The sequence below is a fragment of the Sus scrofa genome, chromosome 17, assembly GCF_000003025.6.
Source record: "Sus scrofa isolate TJ Tabasco breed Duroc chromosome 17, Sscrofa11.1, whole genome shotgun sequence".
Taxonomy (NCBI): domain Eukaryota; kingdom Metazoa; phylum Chordata; class Mammalia; order Artiodactyla; family Suidae; genus Sus; species Sus scrofa.
In genome coordinates this window covers 48,959,016-48,981,506 of record NC_010459.5, presented here as the reverse complement: position 1 = coordinate 48,981,506, position 22,491 = coordinate 48,959,016, and the positions used below count along the sequence as shown (strand labels likewise).

The 22,491-nt window shown below is 45.5% G+C and overlaps 1 protein-coding gene across 6 annotated transcripts in view; it reads right to left on the bottom strand.

Annotated features, from left to right (window-relative positions):
* EYA2 (EYA transcriptional coactivator and phosphatase 2) overlaps positions 1-22,491 on the bottom strand; it is a 313,108-nt gene that overhangs the window by 262,283 nt on the left and 28,334 nt on the right. For 2 of the 6 annotated variants that reach the window (XM_021077396.1, XM_021077398.1), the window contains exon 1: positions 14,549-14,738. The exons of 3 other annotated variants lie outside the window; for them this stretch is intronic. Coding sequence is in view for 1 of the 3 variants with exons in the window: in XM_021077394.1 (XP_020933053.1) it covers positions 15,065-15,072 (8 nt within the window). In the remaining 2 variants the exon portion in view is untranslated. Of the gene's footprint in view, positions 1-14,548; positions 14,739-15,064; positions 15,533-22,491 lie in introns of those variants that run through there. One more of the 6 variants, XM_021077394.1, reaches the window with a different exon arrangement.

Below are 22,491 nucleotides of genomic sequence, written 5' to 3'. Positions count from 1 at the left end.
ATTAATCCGCAGTTTTGAGGTCCACAGGGAACCAGTCCACCCCCCCCCCTTCCAGCAAATGTTGCTGACTTCAGTTTAGGAATCTACCTCCCTCCCATTCCATCCAAAGCACCAGAGGTGGCACGTGACAAAGTGCCAAATCCTCCTGAATAAGGGTTAATTAAGAGATGGGGGGTTGGGGTGCATGACCTACATTTGAGCTCTTGAACCAGCCACACCTGAAACCCACTCCTCCCCGGAACGTTACATTTCCCTGAGTCAATACATTTCCTTTTTAACTAAACCAACTTGGAAGTAAGTTTTCTGTTACTTACACCTAGAAGAATCTTGACAGCTATGTGGACCCTTGACCAGGTTTTTGCTTAACTTCAGCTTTGGGGTTGAGGAGACAAATGATAATTTCAGTGTGGTCAGCCTGGATATCCTGGGTCTTTCGAGCTCTGAGCCCTCTCCTCGTCCTTGCAGCCCTGCTGCCCCTGATTAATCACTCAACTTTCCAATCACTTTCAGTAGAATCCTTCAAGGTACCCCCCCCCTTTTCCCCTTCCACATCTGTAGCCACTGGAAACTATCACCCCAGACCTTACAATGTGAACAACACAAGAAGTTCTTTGCCATTCTAAACAGTGGCTGACAACCATTTACGAAACCTGCAAACATTTCACCACTCCTAAATCAACCCCAGATGACAAAATAATAATCATCATGAAACTAATGGAAACCCGAAGGAGGATGGATTTGGACCGCGCTTGCCATTACCCATGATGAGGGGTGATCAGGAAAAAGTCCTGAGAAAGACATAAACTTGAAGCAAGCTGATTGCCCCTTGGAAGACGTCTCAGGCCCCATCCCCATGAGATTCGAGTCCTACTTTTTCCTGGAAACAATTGTTAGCATCTCTTGGCGTCCTTCTGGTAAGGGATTGGTAAAGAGAAAGGAGTGTGAGAGAAAAGCTTCATGCCTTTTCACTGAAATTGGACTCCGAGGGTCTGCAGGGATGTGCGGAAGAGTGGTCTTGAACTGTCAGCACGCACCTGCACACTGGTGCTTCCTCCTGGTGCTTTTAAAATCAGGATGTTTCTCATACAAGTCCAGATGGCAGTGTCTTTTGAAAAATCAGAACACGTGGCAATACAGAGCCCACATTCCTCCTGGTTAATTACCCTGCTTACTTCATTAACTTCTCACCTGTCCGGCCACTTTAACCATCTTAATTTGCCATGATTGATTTCAGATTTAGGTCCCATGTACTCTTCTTTTCTTTTCTGGCTGTCCCTGGCAAGAGCTGCGACCTGTGCAACAGCTGCAGCAATGCCAGATCCTTAACCCACTGGACAGGGCTGGGGATCAAACCGATGTTCCTGCTGCTGCACAGACACTGTAGGGCCCCTTGTGCCACAGTGGGAACTCCTCAATACTTACTTTTGAATGAACGAATGAAGTTCCATTTTCTATATTTAAGAGGAAATGGAGGTGGGCTGAAGTGGAGGAGGAAAGTGAACGGAGGCAAGCCCAGTCTGTACACCTAGTCTCTGAAAATCCGGCAGAGGCTTTGGGAGAAAAAGACATTTTCCACCGCAGAAGAAAGACAGCAAGAAGAAAATTGAAAAATCCTGAAATCAGAGCCTACAGCGGCATTGGAGTCTGCACACATCAGCGGGCTAAGATTTTTGAAACCGTTTTTCCCTGCCTCAGCCCTGTGCTTCCTCAACTCCAATGGCTCCCCGGACAGGGTGAGGGTCTCGGCTCAGCCAGGGACCGGCCACGTGACTGGCAAGCCCCGCCCCCTGGGGGGCCTCAGTGTCTTCATCCGCGCATATTCTAATCCCTGAGGGCTCTGAGTTCCAGGCTGCCCACTAAGGACTAGTCCTGGCAACGTCTCCCGTGGAGAAGAGGAAAGCCAGTGTCTCTGACATATGGAAAAACCTGAGCTGTTTTCCAGCTTGAGCCCCGCATCCCAGGCACTTTCCCTCCTCTTCCACTCCAAAGTGTACCCAACTGCAACTGTGCCCCACGGGAGATATGATTTCTATAGTATTTCCTCTCTACCCCCACAAGCAATAAACAGCAGTGGACAACCACTCGCTGGGTATCAGACACTCTTCCACACAGGCCATGGCTGTTACCTCTGATGATGGAGATTTATGATCCTCACTTCCTAAGAGGGGAAACTGATGTGGAAGAAGTAAACTCTCCGAACATGAGAATAATAAGTAGATTCTGGATTTGAACCTGGACAGGTAGCTTTTAACCCTTGTGTTATGCTGCACCTGAGGCTGATAGAATACACCAATACATCCTTGTAAAATACTGAAAACTTACAGTTAACACTAATGGCCCCTTTGCTTCCCTCCAGTTAATTAATTGTCCAGTTAAGTGAAAGTCAAAAAGGAGGAAAATGTAATGCTTTCTATGGTGTAGAGGCAGGGAGTCCAGGGATTATGAAGACAACGTCTAGAATCACCTGCATACAAAGCCTGGCTCTACTCCTTACTCGCTGTGTGATCTTGAACAAGTCACTTCACTTCTCTGGGCCTGACTTTCCTCATCTAAGATGTGAATAGCAATAGACATCCTCCATAGAACTGCTGTGAGGAATAAGTGAGTTGATCCTTAATACTCGTTCAGTATTAAGATCCTGCATTTAGTAAGCACTCAGAGGTCATGTTAATTAGCATGATATTCATCCAGAAGCCAGCCATTCTGCTTCTGAAGATGACTTGACTAACATTCTTGAGAATTTGTTGCATTTTATCCCCCTGAAAACTGAGTGCAGAACTGCATTGCTGGTTACTAGACAATGCTGTTATTCGAGGCATTTGCTGTACACCACTTGCAGGGACAAGCTTTGGAAATAAAGGATTTTTTTTTAAATGAACAGATCTCAGGGAAAATTCCGCATGTTCAGATCTGTTTTTCTCTGCTCATGAATCCTGCCATACCTGGATGCCACTTTTGCTATACTTACCTGGTGGACTTGATCTTTAAACTGTTTTTGTCTTACAGTTAAAATCATGTGAAGCCAGTTGTTTGGAAGGTTTGGTATATGTTTTCCAAATGCACAAAAAGATAGACAGAGAACCCCAAAGAAAAACAAATTCATGCATGATTTAGGTTAATATGGAAAGGGTACACACGCCATTAAAAAGAAGATTGCCCTTCGGAGACTAATAGATTCTTGCAGAATGTGTGAAACCCCAAGACGGCAGCTCCCTGAAGAACAGTAAGGAATATTCCCTGAGCAAGTAACTTTCCCTTTCTCCCTTTCTGGGAGTATTTCTGGGGCTGTGTGCAAGGCCATTACACCCTAAGAACTGCCACTCTCGGAATGCGCAGGCCGTTTCCATCCATCACGGTACTGAGGCTTCCCTAACGAGCCCAATATGGACAGCAGCTGCCCCATGGACTGGGAAAGGGGCAGGGCCTCAGAGGACCCAAGTTTTCTGCCCAATGTCACACAGTGGGGAGTCCATCCCACCCCTCCCCAGTAGCTGCCCCACCTCCCTCATCTCCATCTCCTGGTCCCATATCACAGCCAAGGTCAGAGGAGGAGGTCATGCTCCCCTGGTTGGCAAGAAACTCCACAAGTCTTAAGGAATGTCACCGAGAGAAGGGTGTCACAATCCCCTGCTGATACTTCTCCTGCTTGTTGTTGAGAAAAAGTCCATTCCTTCTCAATGGGAAGGCAGGTGAAAGGCCACAAAGACAGGCTCACTGAGGATGAAGGAAGCTACTGAAAGGTAAGAAGAGACAATCTATAACCAGAGGTCAGCAGTAGGTCTCTGGGACTGGCCGCACACCTGTCCTGTGAGGGCTGCGGGTCATGTGGGAGAATGGACCTGTGCTTTGGCTCGGAGAGAGCCGGAAGGGCATGTCACTGGGCAGCCTCTTGACCTGCCGTCCAAGCCTCAGTTTCCCTGTTTGTTAATCAGACACACAAATGTCATGGGATTATTATTTTTTTTTTTGGAGAGGATTAAATGAGCTTGGTAGAAATGTCAGAGATTTTAAAAATCCACTTCTTCTCTCTCCTCTTCCCCTCCCTGAATATTGAGATGATTTTGATTCAGAACTCTTAGATAAAGGCAAAGCTGTATACTTTAATTCTTCAAGGTCCCAGAACACTGGGGAAGTTTCATTCATTACATAATAGCACAAGGTAACAGGGGAACTATATTTAATATCTGATAATAACCCATTATGGAAAAGAATCTGAAAAAGAATATATACATAGATATATAGATATCTGAATCACTTTGCTATATACCTGAACCTGAAACAATACTGTAAATTAACTATACTTCAACAAAAAAATTATTTAAAATTATCCATCAATAGGAATTACTAACTCTTATGTCCTCTCACGACAGCCCTATGCAGTAGGTGTCTCTGGTCTATGAATAGGGAAACTGAGGCAGAGCTAGGTGAGACAGAGTTAGGATTGAGCCCAGCATTTGGGCTCCCAGGTCCCAGTTCTTAATGATGCACCACCATCTATAAAACCTGGTGAAGGCCAGAACTTAGAACAACTTAGCTTGTAGAGCATATCAGATCTGGAACGTTCTCAGCGGGTACCATTCAAAGCTGGGGTTAGGAGGGGCTACGCGTCTTTGGCAGGATAAGGCAGCAGGAGAAAAATGAGAAATCTTTTGTTTTTCTTTTTCAATTCATTAGGGTTTGTTGGGGTGAGCAAGAACCTCATTTTTTTCTTCCCATGACTTCCCTTTCATTTTAACGGGGAAACACGCGTGCATTTCAAAGACGGCTCAATAGCAGCGTTGAAGTCTCAAGTTCAATCACAATGTCCCCATTGTGGCTGGGGGACTCCTTGGCCTTTAAGCTTGGGTTATAAAAATTTGGTCTGAGCCCAAAGTCTGGCTTTAATAGAATATTTTAATTTTGTTTAATGAATATTATTTTAAATCTGTTTGGCAGTTTTAAAATGTGTTCTTTTATTTTCAAATTAAAATTTACTAATGTTCAGTGCTTTTGGGGGGGTGCAGCAAAGAGTGGGGGTGATAATAATACAAGCTACCATTTATTGAGTGCTTACTATGTGCCAAACACCCTGTTACCTCTTTTAACCCTCGTGACCTCCTAATGCACAAGATCACTGCCTCCACTGTTGGGAAGTTGAGGGGGTCAGCCCCCAACCCGAGGTGGCATGGTCAGTGAGTGGGGGACTTAAGGTTCAGACCAGATCTGCCTGTGTTCAGGGTCTGTGTTATTAACCACTGCCCACATTCTCTTGATGCTGAAAAAGGACTCCATTGACCAATAGCTTAAAGGCACATCATTGGCCCAGTATATAATTCCCTATAACCTCAAGGGTAATGACAGCTGGCTTGAGCATAATAGCTGGCTTATTGGACATTCAGTGTGGGCAGGCACTGTGGCCAAGCTAGGCATTTTACATGTATTGCCTCATTTAAATTCTCACAATGGCCTTTTGAAGCAGTTATTATTGTCATTTTATCACCATCCCCATTTTACAGAGGGGTAACTGAGACCCAGAGAGCCTAGGGTCTTGTAAGTTTGTAAATAATACATGTAAGGTTAACTACTAACATGACAAGAGTAATACAGTAGCCAACTCTGATACAGTTCATACTATTCGCCATAGACTACTGCAAACACTCTATATTTATTACCTAGATTGCCACGATAACTACCCTGTATTATAGGTGAAGAAGCTAAGGCACAAAAAAGTTAGGTAACTTGCCCAAAATTAGATAGTTAATACTGAGCAAGGTTTTGAACCCAAGCAGCCTGGCTCCTGGTTCCTGTATCTTAGAGATTCATGCTCTTAATCGCTAGGCTGTAAGTCAGAGTCAAGGCTTAAATTTGGAAAGTCTGATTCTCCCCATTCCTACTTGTTCTCTCCACCACCTATTTTTTTTACATAAAAAAGCATACACACACACACACACACACACACACACACACATATATTCTTTTTCAGGTTCTTTTCCATTATAGGTTATTACAAGATATTGAATATAGTTCCCTGTGATATACAATAAGTCCTTATGGTTTATCTATTTTATGTATAGTAGTGTGTCCCCACCACCCTTTAAGGGAAGCAGAAGGTTGTTGTCTGTTCGAGGCAGGAAGCAAGCCATGGGTATTATCAGACACAGTTCTAGGCACAGAAGCCAGTAGACTGCTCTTATCAAACCGAGAATGGCTTCTTTGTATAAGAGCCTGCAAAGCTGGGCCTTTCTCTCCATCCTGCTGCCTGGATATTGGAAAGCTCAAGAAGTCGTATCATTGCCCACTGAAGCCTCAAGAGGAAAGAAGAGGCTGTGTGTTATTGGTGAAAAAAATCAGAGCTGCCAGATTGGGTGCTTCTTGCCTTTGGCTCCCCAGTAATTAGCCCAAGGCCTAGAACACAACTCAATAAATAATGCTGAATAAATAGTGAAAGAATGAATGCGTCTGTAGCTCTCCCCCATCATCATACAATGTATCAGGCACATAGGAGGCATTCAATAAATAATAAATCAGAGAAATGGTGCATGCAATGTTCCAAGTGCATGTTCTTCCTTGTCAACAAAATTTGTCTTGTCATATTACAATAGCTCGGAGGTTAGAAAACATTCTGTAAAAGGTCACACAGTCTCTAGAGTAACTACTCAACGCTGTTAGCACAGAAGTGGCCACAGGCAATAGCTTAGACCATAGATTCCAGTGCTAAACTTTCATTATTCCCCAAGGACAGGCTCAAGATGCTCTGAGATCCAGGGGATGCCTCTTATTTCTGAACTCTACTTTTGTTCCTGACCATCCATTAATATCACCCAGGCAACACAACTGGAGACTGACTTTAAAATCTAGCTTTCCAGGGCGGACACGTGAAGGAAATGTAGCTCTCGTTACGGGGGGGGGGGGGGGGCAGGGAGGCTGGATATCCTAGTGGTTAGGAATCAAAACTGGGTTTGATCCCAGTCAATCCTGGGTCTGACTTGAGCCATGTAACCCTGGATGAGTTACTTCGCCTCTAATAAGAGATCCCATTTTTGCATCTATGAAATAGGGATGGTCATTACCATAATAATAGCACATTCCATCTAAGGCTCTTTGGAGTCAGAAATATGAGTGTTTGCTTAGCACAGTGCCGGGTGCGTAGTAAATGTTCAATGACTATGGGCCCCTTGTATTGGGTCTCTTTGAGAAACAAAACAAAAAATGCATTCACTAAAAGTAAGCACAAAGACAAGGCAGTAAAGCTGCAGGGCAAGACATTTCCCAAATCAGGTTCCTAAAGGCACACAGCAAGGCATTCCAGGGGCCCCAAGGTGTCAGAAAATTCTCCACTCTGGATCAAATCACAAGCAAGCCCCCCAATCTCTCTGCTCACCACCCATCCCCCCCAAAAGCCTGCTTCTATGTCTTTTTTTTTTTTATCGCTTTTTCTTGTGGGAAGACATTTGGAGCATTTCAGACATTTGCTGACTTTCAGACATTCTCCCCTCCCACTGCCCTTCCCTCCACCCTCCAACGTTCAAGTCTTCAGGGAGTAGGGCCTCTTTAGCAAGAGGAGAACACCAGAGAGCCCCCAGCCCATCGCAGCCCAGAGGTGAATAATCTTCTCAGCTCCATTCTTCTCCTCAGCTGGATGGGGCCAAAACTCTGTTTACAACACAAGTGGCAAGTCACAACTTGTTTTGCCATAGGACACCATCCAAGCGGCGAGTCACCGCTTCCCTCTACTGTACCAGGGGCACAAAAGGCCAGAGGTGCAGGAATCTGCCCTCCGTGTTCCTTCCGCTCCGCCCCCTTCCCAACTCGGAAGGGCATTCAGACCTTTGCTGGGGAGACCAGTGTTTCTAGAACACTCTGAAACAAAAGGCCCCATATGGGCAAATAGTACACACCCATAAAAGAAAACAACCGTTTTTGCAGCGATACTCTTTCTGTCTCTCCAAGGAGGAGGGTTTCTCCCTCCGTGGAATTTCCATCAGTGTGGGGGTTGGTACCAAACTCGGGGACTCTCCTCCTTTCTCTGTATTTCAGGGAGCTGCCTATCAAAGAAGACCTAAAGGTTTGTACTTACACGTTGCACCCCACATGCTAAAAAAAAAAAAAACAACAAAAAACAAACAAAAAACCCCACATGCTTGTTCCCAGGAACAAAAAACTGTTTTGGAAACGACCAATACCTTAATCACAAAGTTATTCCAGGAAGGCGATGGGGTGAAGAAATGGACCAGAAGGAACCCAAGCCATTTTGACCTCTGGCTTCTGCATATCCAGACACCAGGAATGAAACATTTGCTTTGGAGAAAAGGGTGGCCCCAGAACCTTTTTTTTTTTTTTTTGGTGGAGCAGTGAGAGGGAGGGATCCAAAGAAGATGGGAATCCCAGCCTTTCCATCTCGCTTTACCCAGGAACGTCGAGATCTTTCAACCGTGGGCTCAGAAACCCCCTTTCTGTGTCCACTTCAACCATACACATCTAACAGGCAGGAATTCAGACTTGGCCGAGGTGAGGAGAACTGGTGGTTTCTGCCCTGTTTTGGTGACCTTCATGGGCTTATTTATGCACTTCAAGCTCATGACCTAATAGATGTTGGTTTGGCTTCTCTTCTCATAATAGCAGCCTGTAAAAAGCTTTTGAGAATTCCCCGTGTTTTCTTATTTTGGGTCAAGAAAATAAAATCGATATCTAAGTAATCTTAAAAAAAAAAAAAAAAAAAAAAGCCTGCACAATCTAAAACTTTGGAATGTTTCCACTCGGGCTACGGATATCTCTGAAAGCCTTGGAGATCAGCAAAGTTAAGACCAACATTTGCCATTTTTAAGGTGACATATTTGGTAACAGCGTATGTGAGAATTAGCTAAGAGGGACTTTTCTGACATAAGTCAAACAATGACATTTAAAACTCACGTTAAAACAATTACCGTGCGGAATTTTTCCGTGTTTTTCCCATTTCTCAAACAGAAGTGTATATACTTTCAGCATAGTTTCTTGCTGTAATTTTCTTTCTTGGCAAACCCACATCTTACCATGAAACCCAAAGTATGCACGCTACAGAAACAATAATGGTTGAAACAGACTCGGCTGTCTCTGGCATGATTTTTCTTTACAAAATTAAAACGTCTTTTGGCTAATACACTGTCCATTTCAGTTATGAAAGACCATTCTTGGGAGAAGAACAGAAAAGAAAGGCGAGCTGACACATTCCACTGATTCGAGACAAAAAGTTGCTGTATTCATATGGTAGGTAGTCAAACCTCCAGTTCCTGAGTCTTTGGGGGGAAAAAATATCGATTTTATCATTCTTCCTTCAGTTAAATTCACAGAGAGCTGACGATTTTCCTCAGAATGACTGTGGGAATAGCTATGTAAAATCTGAGAATGCAGATTTTAAAAACCTAACTTTACTACAGCCTCAAAAGGAAACTAGAGGGGGAAAAAATCCAGTGTCACTGAAATCACACCCGTTTTCTTGTTATTGACACAATACTATGGATCCTAAATGACGAAATAATTTCTAACCTCTTTTAAATCCTTGGTTCATTTTTAAATGTGTCTAAATGGACTTTATTGGGCAAAGACAGTCGGTTAGGCGCACATGCTCAAAACTGGTAAAAAGTAAACCTGTCTCCTTGGCTGGCTGTTCCTCTCCATTCCTGTTTTAAATTCCTGCGCGTTATCTGAAAGCAGAGGCAGCCTTTGCAAAAGAGCCTAAGAAGCCACATCTGCGCCCTAGTATCGTCAGACGGGTTATGATAGGGATGACGAAGCCCTGCTTTCTAGAGATCTGGGTCTGAGGGCAGAGACCCCCTCAGCCACCCCTCCAGGCTCGTCCCAAAGTGGGGCCCTCTAGCCCTGGCTGACCCTCAGCCCGCCTGTCCCAGAGTCAGGCACCCGCCGGCCTCCCTTTACCGTCAAAGGGGCAAAGATGAATCGTTCCGGGTACCTGACTCTTGGGACCACCTGTTCCCAATTATTCTTCGCTCTCCAACTGTTTATAATCTAACCCCCAAACAACAACCCACCCAGAGCGATCCAGCACCTTCCAGTAAACTTGATCGGGACAGCCTCCCATACTGTGTCAGGGCCTTGCCACTGCCGGTCACGTTGCTGACCCTTTAGAGGAACTGAAATGCGTGGCGTTACAGGATCAGAAGGACCAACCCAAACTAGCCCTTGTAAATAAACAGGCCTTTTTTTCTTTTAGAGGATCATGGACAACCTGCTAAATATCATGACTCGCCAAAGCCCAGATGGGTGTTTTCTAAATATTTAAAACAATTTTTCTGCCATTTACGGCAACAGCAAAAAAAAAAAAAAAAAAAAGGGGGGGGGGAGTCAGAAAAAAAAAAATTGTGTTCGGTACATTTAAAACCATCCACATTCAGCATCTCTCTCCAAGGAAACAAGAGCAGAAATTTCTCTAAGGCAAAGTTTTCATGGCACAGTCGGCAGCGGGTCACTACCTAGACTCTGGGTCACTCACTCTGGGGCTGCTCGTGAGAAGTTTGACTTGTGACTCAGTTTCTTTGTTAACAAAGTTGATAAAATAATGATGATGATAAAAATGATGATGGTACATAACTCAGGATGTTGTTGTGAGATCCATCCTGAGAATCGCACGTCCAGTGTTGACTTTAGGTCTAGCTTACAAATAAATAAATGCTCAGCTATGTCCATCATGCTCATTAAATATATGATTTAATCAGAGCGAAATGGCAAAAGCACCAGTAGAGCGAAAGTGGGAAAAAAAAATGGGGGTTGGGGGAGCAGCAAAAATAAACTTTAAAGCCTGTGGCTTTCTTTGTCCTCTTCTCCTCCATACACCTGGCAGGTACTCGCATCTCTTGAAACGGCTTTTAAATCACATGCCCCAGAGAACCAGCCCTGGCCCCTCTGATTGACTTTCAGCAGGACAGTGAGTCTGAGGCAGTCATTTCAAGTATTTGCCACCTGATTGAGGGGGTTTATCCCTGGATTAGAAGAGGTGTTAGTTAAACACCATTAGGCCTTAAGATCTTCAAATACGGAAAATGAAGCATTGTCTCCAGCAGATTCTTTGCTAATTATTTCCCTACCAGAGCCTTCTTTTTGTTTCCTATGTTGGGGGACTGTTTGAACAGCCACAAAACCAGAAGGGGACAAAAAAGCGGGCCCATCGAAGGCTGTTATAATGTTGGGGGACGGGGATGGGGGGGCCCGTGTGCGCGTGTGTGTGTGTTTTCTGTCAACAGGCTGTATTTTCTCAACTCTGGGGTTAATTCTCTGTAAAGAGATTCCTTTTGAGTGAAGTCCACCAACTCCTTTTTCAGAGCAGCTAGCTAGGGAAAAAAAAAAAAAAGTTTCCTTCCACCAACAAAACCCAGTCTTGGCAAAGTGTCAGAAGGTTCAGCCTTTGGAGGTAACTGAATAACCAGCCGCTTCATCTCCACAAACCCCCTCAGATAAGGAGAAGGACATCAGGAGAACGAAGTAAAAAATTTTGAGGGGAGACAGTTTACCTCTCCCAGAAGGAATTCATGTCAGGCCGGAGAGCCTTGCATTTCATCTGTGCCGGGGGGAGAGGAAGCCTTGTCACCCAGGGCGCACGGGTGCATGCTCATGTGCACACACACACACACACACACACACCCCACTCCAACACACAATGCTACACCTCAGACCTGTGGCCACTGCCTAATGCTTATTATGGTTTTACTTCTTTCCCGAGCATTTTTAGGCTAAGGAGGCCTGTCCAGCAAAGACAAAACCCAACGCCTGTTGCAACTTCCACCCATCTCCTTCTAGAAGATAATGTGCTGTGCGTGGCGTGCTTGGACATCGAGGGCCGGGCAAAAATCTCAAGATAGCTCCACTCCCTTCATTTTTCTCCCGCAGCCCTGGGCTCGCTGTGCCGAGAGCAGCATCTGTCACGAGCTTCTGGGAACCTCACATTATGCACCATAACCGCCTGCGATTTTATTATACAAGGAGTTTATTGCTGGCCTAATTAGTTTCAAACTGGGCATTCCAGCTGAGGACACCTAAAAAACATCTGGTGGAAGGAGGAAGAATGAGTTCGGAGCTGGTTACGGTTTGGATTTCAGCATAACTCAGGTCTCTTGCGCCTGACACAAGTTATCTTTGGAAAAGTAACTGAAAAAATAAGGAAACGGTTTCTTCTTTGTGGGAAAGGAGTCATCTTTGTCCTGGGGGAACCCAAAACGTCTTAAAGTGGACGTGCCTGGACTGTGGATAATTTTTCCCCCAAACTGCTGGGGTCTCAGTAGCTAGCTCAACCCAGTTCCAAATGTACTTTGCTACACACCACAGAGTGTTTTCTGCTAAGGACTGTTTTGCTCTCCCAACAGCAGCTAGCATTTTATCAATTTATCCGTCTGGAACCAGGCTTGCGATCTCTTACATTGCAATTTAAAGCAGAAGTAATTCGGCATATTTGAAACAGCACGTCTCGGATGTTTTTGCCAAATGGTAATCCTCTAACAAGTCAACAAATCATATCTCTTTATCATGTGTTTGATACAATACAAAAGGCATGAAAAGAAGATTCTAAAATTTAAGTGATTAAAACATCTGTGGTTTTTTTTTTCCCCAAATCTCAAAATACTGGGATAATGACTTTCTGCCTTATTTCCCTTAGTTATTTCATATGAGGAAAGCTTTATGTGTTTATAGAATATTCTCTTACACACTAGGTGAGCTATTTCGAGAGGAAAAATGCCAAGTCCTTTAAGATAAAATAGTTCATCACACTGTGAAGCTAAAGTTACAAGACAAGGATGGAGGAACTACTACCTGCGTGTGGAGCCCATGAACCACTTTTTAAAAAGTTCCAGTCCTTTCGGATCTGGCTGCCTTGGTCGAAATCACAAAATTTAGAATCTCCTCAAAAGGCGAGGAGATTTGGAATACAAACACGATCTTATGCCTAGTCTAAAGCAAGATCCAAACTGTCACCATTTGTTATATAAATTACTTACTAACTTTTCCTAGTCTGAGGATGTCTAAATGCAAGGAAGTAGAAAGTTGAAAGGGTTTGAAGGTGATGAGCAGAGAAAAGTTGAAAAAAAAAAAAAAAAGAGGAACCCTTCTTGGGTAAAGATTTTTTTTCTCACACACACTATTTTTAAAAGGAGGTCCGCCTTCTCTCCCTCCCTCACCCCCCCCCACCCCAAAAGAGGTCCATGGGCTGGTAAAGCGGCTACTAGCCCAGTACTCATACTCTCGGAGTAGAAATTGTCCTCAAGCAAGAAAGGGCTCCCGAAATTCAGAGATTCGGTTTGAAATACAATTGTCCACTGGTTATAATTTCCTTTGGAAGGGAGCTCCCTAACTCAAACCTAATTCAGCACTCAGATTCTTACTTGGTGTTTGTAAATCATTCCACCTCCCCTCTGCCTGGCTCACAACTCGGATCTTCACTCATTTCACTGCACCTCGTAATTAAAAGGTACCTTCACCAAGGGGTGATTTATACCTAGACTTATTTTTTTAAAGGTAATTCTAAAGATTACATTGCATTTCGGGGAAAGGGGGAAGAAAAGAAAATGGTAGCCATAAAAAGGCAGCATCAGTCTAGCTTTTGAAAGAGGCTTCGGGACGTAGCAGCGTGCATGCTGTCAACTCTCAGCCCAGGCGAGGCTTTGCTTAGGGGAAAAAAAGGAACCGTCAAAGCGCTTCACTTTTCAGCAGCGGAGGCTTTTGCGCATTGAGGATTTTTGGGATGCGAGTATTTTCCCCAGTCAAGCTTCCCTAATACTCCTTGAGTTTGTAACCTATTTATTTGGGGCAGGAAATACATTTACGGAGCTCAGGCCAGCACGGGCCGTTCAACCTCCAGGCTGCACGGCTAAAAAACAATTCCCTTCTTTGCTTTTGTCCCGTGACAACAAAACTCTCGTTTCCTTCTCAACATCCTTTTGATGTAAAGTTTTCTAAGTTTCAACTCCAACTTCAGCCTGCGCCAGGACGCCGGTTCCGGTACAAAGCTCGAAAAGCTGGACCAGCCTGGGCCAAGCATAAGTGGACTTTAAAAAAGAAATGTACCTAGGAAAAAAAGGCTCAGTGGGCCGTTCCAGCCCCATCCCGGGAATTCCAGCCGTTTGCTCCACGGTTACCCCATAACCAGCGCCCGAGGGCGTGAGTTGGTCTCCTGGCTCCCAGCGCCTTTTGGTCCGATTAGGGGAGCGCCCCTCACCGAGAACGAACCAAACGCGGGGGGCTCAGGCCAGTCTACACCGCCCGCGCCCCATGCACTTGTCCCTCGCGCGGGAGTGCACATTTAAGGGTCTTCGACTCTCCGGCGCACGGGGAAACTGAGGCCTGGACCCCGGGACCGACTCTCGCCAAACAGGATCTGCCCGCTGTTCCCGCTGCCCTTGTCCCTGAGGCGCCCTGGGAGCCCCCGGCGCCCGGATCCTGCCGGTGCGCCCCCGAGCGCCCCGACAGCTGCGGAAGCCCCCGGCTGATCGAGTGCCTGAGAGATGCTCCAGGCCAGGGGGGCCAGGTCTACCGCGGCCCCGCCAATCCCGGCGGGCGGCCCGGGCTGGGCGCCGCGGGCGGTACTCACCGCGCGCAGTGGAGAGGGCGCCCCGGCGCGGTGCTGGCGGCCGAGCGGGCGCGGGTCGGACTCGGCCGGGCTGACTGCGGCGGGCACGTTGCTGCCGCCGCTGCCGCCGCTGCCTCCGCCTCCTGGGCTGCCGCGGCCGCTGCCTGCGCGGGGAGGACCGGCCCCTTCCCCTCCCTCGGCCGGGCCCTCCCTCTGCCCCCGCCCGGGTCCCCGCGCCGCGGCGTGGGCGCGTGGGGGCGCCGAGGCGCGGCGCTGGGCTCGGCGGGCTCACACCCCCGGCGGCTGGACGCGGGGCGCGGGGCTCCTGCCCTTCCGCTGCCGCCGCGCTGCTCTCTGCGCCTGCAGCCCAGCCGGGCGCGCTCGCTCCAGCCGGTCCTGGAGGAGGCGAGGGCCCAGCCTCCTCCCCACCCACCGACACCCACACCTCCTCCCTCTATGCGCCAGGCATGGCCCCAGAAGAGAAAGACTGCCTGGAAGGGACCTCAACGGCGACACTGACTTCATTCATTCAGCTACCTGTTCATTCATTCATTCGACATCTATAGAACATCTGCAGCACCAGGTACAGCTCCTGGGAGATTGAGCTAGAACAAGACAGACTAGTTTTTGTGCCTTCCCGGAACTTCCACTCACACGGGGAGACGGACTGTAAACAAACAAGGAAAGAAGCAAGGCAATTTCAGAAAGTTATAATTATTACGGAGGGGGCCGAATCATGTGCTGGGGCAAGAGAACAGCAATCTTGGCGGCAGTAGTCAGGGAAGACCTCGCTGAGGAGGTGATACCTGTACGAAGAGGAAATGCCCTTTCTAGTGCTGCCTGCCAGAGGAGCGGTCAGGAATCGCCTTTGACCCATTTTGCAGGAAGGGGAGACTGAGGTCCCAAGAATTTAACTTGCTTATCCCAAAGCAGTGGTACACGCCCCTCCACATGTACCCTCAAATTAAAGCACCCCGCTTACTTCATCCTCTCCTGACCACCTCTTTCCGTCTCCCCCCAAATAAACCGTGGTGAACAGAGTCTATGCAGCATTTTTCTCCCTCTCACTCACTTTCTCATGTTTATGAAGCTCCATTAAGGAATACCCAGGATGCCTCCGTCCGAAAAATGTCAACCACTGCCCTTCGTAAGCTCAATAAATACAGAGTGCCCAGATAAATGTGAATTTCAGAGAAACAAGGCATAGGTTTTAGTCTGAGTAGTTTTTGCACAGCAGGTGGTGCACAGACTAAAAATGTTTTCACTTTTCTCTGAAATTTAAATTTAAATATCCTTTATTTTTCTGGTTGTCCTGAGCCCATCCAGCTTGCCAGATTTTTCCTTATCTCCTCTGCTCCCCTAAAGAGACTGAAAAGTAGACACTGTCAGGAGCCTGTTTTACAAATGACCAAGTCTTAGCTCAAAGAAGGAAGAAAGTGTCTGAGCCAGGGCCGAAGTTCAGGGCCTGCTGACTCCAAAGCCCTTGCTCTCCAGATATAATATAGAGCCTTCAACTCTGGTCGCAACGTTATTGGAAAGCCAGGGAAATTTAAGCTCCTGGGCCCCTCACTGGCTACGCCTCTTTCTAAGGCCCTGACAGGGATCTAGAAATGCATTCACGTGGTCAGTGTTCATGGAAAATTTATAAAAGTCCTTTGCTTTTGACAGTTAGCAGCAACCAGCAGAGACCAGGGTCTCTTTCCATTCTGCTTCCCTGCTGGAGCACTTGACCTTGAGTAGGTGATGTGAGAGTGGTCACTGCTATTTGGGGGACCCAGCAAGGGGAAAGTTGAGTTGGGAGTCTGTGCTGTTTGTGGTGTTTTTCAGCTTCTTAAAATATGGCTTTCTTTCTTTTTTGGTCTTTTTAGGGCCACACCCAAGGCACATGGAGGTTCCCAGGCTAGGGGTCGATCAGAGCTGCAGCCGCTGGCCTACAGCACAGCCATAGCAATGCCAGATCCAAGCCACATCTGCAAACTACACCACAGCTGATGGCAACCTGGGATCCTTAACCCACTTAGCAAGGCTAGGGATTAAACCTGTGTCCTCATGGATACTAACTAGGCATATTTGTTTCCACTGAGCCATGACGGGAACTTTGTGATTTCTTAATTCAAAGAACTATTCACTTTTGTACTGAATTTCAAACTCACAATTTTGTATTTTTCTTAAATAAGACCCCAAGTTGTATAAGCAGCAGGTCCCACTCTGCCAGGAACCACCTCTGGTCACAGCTGATTCCATCCCCTTTTTTCTCCCCAAACTTCAGTAAAGCAATCATGTTCAGTGAGCACAAGTATCCCCTTTGTAGGAGGCAGGTGAGGTTAGATCTGCCACTCCTGGATGAAGACGACTCTTCTGCTTTCTGGCTACAGAATGTGTATGAGTCCTTGGCCTTATCTCTAAAGTGGAGATAACAGTACCAACGTATAATTATCATCATGACAGTTTGCTGAGATCATGCTTGTGGAAATACTTTCTACTGTGACCATAGCTGGCACGAGCAATTGCTCAACAAATATTATTACTGTACACACAACCTCACTTCCCATAGCATCTTTGCCGAAAGCTCTCAGTCATCATCAATTGAGCATCTGAATGCTCTCCAGAGGTGTTTAATTTATCTTGGCCCACAAGCCTTCATATAATGTTGTTCAAACAGTGGCAGTAAGCACACTCTTTTTTCCTAAAGGAAAAGAATGGAACAGACTGGAATAGAAAATATCAAGTGAATTGCATGCAATCTGTGTGTGTGTGTGGGTGGGTGTGGGTGTGTGTGTGTGTGTGTGTGTGTGTACTGCTCAGGATGTGAAATGTGTTTCTTCTTGCAGATTCTGGGCAAAATGTTGAAGAACACTTACTAATCAAGGCTACTCTATGGGATGCAAAGGGTTAATCTGTTTCCTTCCAGTCATCTCACTCCTTCCCCAGAATCTGGTCCACTATCTCATACATCGCAGCCACACCCCACGGCCCCCAGAGAGAGAAACAGGAGGCAGGTGCTTATTAATTTTATTTTTTCCTTCTCTTAGGGCAGTGGTTCTCAACCCTGGTGTGCACATTAGAATCTCCAGGGGAGCTTTTAAAAATCCCCATGCAGAGGCCCCACCCCAGACCAATTAAGCCAGACTCTCTCGGGAAGGGGCGGAGGCGTCAGTACTTTTTAAAGCTCCCTGGGTGATGGTGATTCCAGGGTGCAGCAGAGTCCCCAGGAGAGTCCCCATGTTTGGGAGAAAAAGGATTTGACCACAGATTTACAGCAGATGAAACAGGAACTCACATAAGACTCAGGGCTCCCACTTCTTACCCAAGACCACGGAAAATCCAGTCCCCTTCCTATGGGGGGACACGTCCTTCCTGCCCATCTTTCCCTGGATTTCTTCCCCCCCTCCCCAGTTTGGAGGATTTTACTTGAAACCATGCAAAATGAAATTATATTGTGTGTGTGTGTGTGTGTGTGTGTGTGTGTGTGAGAAGTGGTATCTTTTATTTTTAAAAATATTTTTAACGTTTTTTGTTTTTTCCATTAGAATTGGTTTACAGTGTTCTGAAAATTTCTACTGTACAGCAAAGTGACCCAGTCACGCACATCTATTTACATATATTCTTTTTCTCACATTATCCTCCATCGTGTTCCATCAGAAGTGACTAGATATAGTTCCCTGGGCTATAGAGCAGGATCTTGTTGCTTATCCCTGGATAACTTCTTGATAAGTATTTGTCCTCATTTTATAATGACCAGAAAAATAATCTCGGGCAAAATCTGAAAATGCTAAACCGTTAAGCAGATTCTTTGGAGTGTAGACCGCAGGCATGCCTACCCTGGAGTAAAACACTTTTTCCCCCCTAGAACCTTCCAAGTATAAATGTCCTCTGAAGCCAGAAGACCAGCTTAACTGTGAAAACTACAAACTTCACAATGTTTCCAACTTGTATATACATATCCTACAAACACACATGTGTACTCTCCATGCCAAATCATGCCTTATTTCTATACACATTCCTTTCCCATCTGCAAAAATCTCCTCTACAGAAAAGTACTTCTTTTTGTTTTAATGCATTCATTTAAACCTTGGCTCTTTCCAAAAAGGATTTGAGGTTGCAGCAGAATAAGAAAACAAGAAAAGCAGGTGAAGGGGAAACACAGAGAAGGAAAGAAAAGAAAGTCAAGGGTGATATTTGCAAAATATGTGCTAAAAGTCCTGAGCCCTTGTTAGTGGTGGACTGAGAATTAGATGCTGAGCTTCCTGGCAGCCAATGCAAAGAGGAAAGTGTGACAAATTATACCAATGGCTTTCAAACTTTCTTTTATTCAAAAGTAAGCATAGTGTGCCTGCTTTGGCAGCACATATACAAAAACTGGAACAATACAGAGATTAGCACCACCCCTGAGCAAGGATGACACACAAACTTGCAAAGCATTTCATATTTTTTACAGATGAATTAAAAGGAAAAAAAAAGTTAGCATGCATAGAATCTCAGTATGAAAAAAGGAGGTGAAGACTCCCAGCCTCAGCCTCATCCCTTATACCTCGGTCTTGAAGACACCCCAAGATTGTCAAGTTTGAAAGCCATGGATTTCAAAGTGCTTCTGTTTCATGATTCTCAAAGCCTATCAGAAACTAACAGACTACTGGAACAAATCAGAACACTTCGTGATACTGGCACAGGAGAGGAGTTTTCCCATGAGTCCTTGGGAAAAAAGGCAACACGTGACACACATTGTGGAGGTGGGGCAGGGGGCTTTTTGCAAATATAAAATATAAAATACATACATGAAATATAAAATATCCCATCACACACACATCTCACATCTTCCCTCACCCAAGAACAAGAAAGAGGGGCACAGCTATCCTCCTGGTAAATAGCTTCCCAACAGACTGCCTCTTTTGTTTTTTGTTTGTTTTTTCCTTGCTTTCTGTTATTTACTTTTATTTTTTAATTTTTAATGACTTTTTTTAATATTATAGTTGGTTTACAACCTCTTTGTTTTTCATATCCAACTTCAGGGCAGGCATGTTTCTTAAAATAATCAGAACAGTGTTGATAAAAGAAAAATGACATTTGTATCCTCAACATTTCAGGTAGCATTTCTACCAAAATAACAGCTAAAGAAAGTAACATTTTAGCTACTACTGAGAGGCTATCACACTTAGAAAAGTGCACCAAGATGCCGAGAAGGGGAAAAGCCATGGGGGGTGACCGTGTCACCATGTCACCACATACAAATCAACTGTTTGTTGAAAACCTTAGTAATTGGTGACCAGGAAGCCATGCTTTCAGCATTTTACATCCTAAATGAGCTAGTTTGACACTTGATGGGCGTTTTAAGTATTTTGTTCCATCTTAGGACACTGTTTGGGGGCTTGCATGGACAAGTCATGCATTATAACTTCTCCTATTTAAAATAATAGGAAATCAACTCTTGGGTGTATTTTCAGGCAGAGCATCAGAATTTCAGGATCACGGATGTCCAGCGGGAGATGCTTATGCCCACGCGGAAAGCCATTGTCAAGACACCAACACGCACGGTTCCCTCTGCCTACGCTGCCCCTCCCTGACACAGTCCCAGGGTTTTCCCTTCATTCAGGTCTCTGCTGAAGAGTCTCCATCCCCGAGGGTCCCTCCCTGACCACCTTGTTTGTCCAAAACAGCAAACTCACCAAAACTGTCCCCCATTTTTCTCGCCCAGATCACTGATCACTCCATGACGCTCCCTCATGCATTTACCCGGTTCTCTGTCCATGCTGTGTCCCTCTCACTGGAGTATCAGCTCCATATCAGCAGAGACTTGGCTCTTTGGCTCGTGGCCGTATCGCTAGTGCCTAGAACAGTGCTGGGTGCATGGGGACCACTCAACAAAGAGCCGATGAATGAAGAAATGGTGTGGCCTTTGATGCTGCACGCACAGGATGACCATAGTTGGGCTGCCCTTTCTGATTTTCTTTACCTCCACACCCCCCCCCCAATAAATAAGCAAGAATAGAGATATTTCAGAAGTCCTGTTTTCTAGAAACCAGAAAAGAACCCAAGTTATGGGTCAAGGTTTTTTCTTCTCTTTTGCTTTCACGTGCTCTCTCTTTCTATTTGTTCTGCAGCTTGACATTTCCTTAAAGACCTGCCACTTTTGCTTTCTTTGTTCCCTAGAGAGAGAAAGCAAATAGGATGAAAAGATTTACGGCTTTTAAATACATGTGGTTTCTCTTTTTGAGCCTTGCGTTTAGCTGAATGTCATCTTTTTTTTTCTTTTCTTTTCACGGCCACACCCGAGGCATATGGAAGTTCCCAGGCTAGGGGCTGAATCAGAGCCGCAACTGCCGGCCTACGCCACAGCCACAGGAACTCAGGAACCAAGCTGCCGTCTGTGACCTACACCACAGCTCAAGGCAACCCTGGATCCTTAATGGATGGAGCGAGGCCAAGGATTGAATCCATATCCTCATGGACACCATTGTTCTTAACCCGAGTGAGGCCAGAGATAGAACCTGCATCCTCACGGATACTGCTTGGGTTCTTAACCTGCTGAGCCACAAAAGGAACTCCCTGAATATCATCTTTGACGGTGCATAGAGCCAACTGGTCTCCAGGTCGTACCAGGGGCATGATCTTGGAAACGCTGAGTGAGAGACTTCAGAAAGCTCCACGACCCAGCCAGAAATCACTGTACATCAAAAAAGAACGTAGGGTCCTGAAGACATAGGGACCGTCCTGAAGAGATGATGGGAGTCCCTCAAGTTCAAAGGTCTCGAGCGCTCCGGGAGTGGAACCTGTCAGAGTGACGTGGGCACTATTAATACTAAAGCATAAACCGGGATGTTTGCAGGCAAACTGGGACAGACGGCCACCCTGCCTAGACAGGGTGACTTAGATATGTCCTGTGGACCAAAGACGTGAAATTCAATCGAGTTATCATACGGGAAGCGATGACAACAGGTAGACCAGGGGCTGTGAGCAACCCCTCTCGAAGTTATAAAATCATCAACATAATTGTCGGCGTGGTTCAGGACATCCCACCCCTGTCTCTGAGAAGACTCTAGTCAGTGCTCTGGCCCAGATCTCTGGTTGTCACGCAATGTCACTGTGCTGAGAAGCGGTCTCCCTAAACTGGGTGGGCTGACATGCTGGACTCCTACATGCGTCTCGGGAACACTTTTCCCGAATGTCTGCGGTTCCCTATCTCTTACTCTGCTGGAATCTCTAGAACATGTGCCAGGGACCTCTTTAGCAGTCTGGGGATGGCTAAGGACATCTTCTCAGAAAAATACTTCTAAATACACAAAAATGCATATAATGCACACATGGTGCTGGAAAACGAAATACTGATAAGAAACAATTTAGTTTCTTACTTCTTGTTGAGAAGAAAAAACTTTCCCTCACATGATTCACAAAAATGAACCCAGCATGGATCACAGACCTAAAAGTGAAGCCTAGAACCATAAATCTTCCAGAAGACAACATAGGAGAAAAATCATTGCAACTTGGTGGTAGGCAAACATTTCTGAGATCAGGGAAAGTGCAAACCATGAAAGAAAACACTGGCAAACTGAACTTCCTCAAAATGGAAAACGTTTTGGTCTTCCAAAGACAAAAAGAAGAAAATAAAAAGCAAGCTACAGACTAGAATATAATACTTCTATCAAATATAAAAAAGTATAAGGGATATATATAACAAATATATGAAGAATTTTAACAACTCAATGACTTTTATAAAACAAATAACTCAATTTAAAAAATGGGTAAAACTTTTGAACCAACACTTCAAAGAAGAAGATACACAAATGGCCAAGAAGCACGTAAACAGGTGCTAAACAGCATCAATCATCACGGGAATGCAAATCACACTATAATGAAATGCCTCTTCATAAATTAGATTGGCTAAAACTGAAAAGACCGACTGTACCAAGTGCTGTCAAGGATACGGAGCAGCTAGACCCTTACACACTGCTGGTGAGACTGTAAAAGGG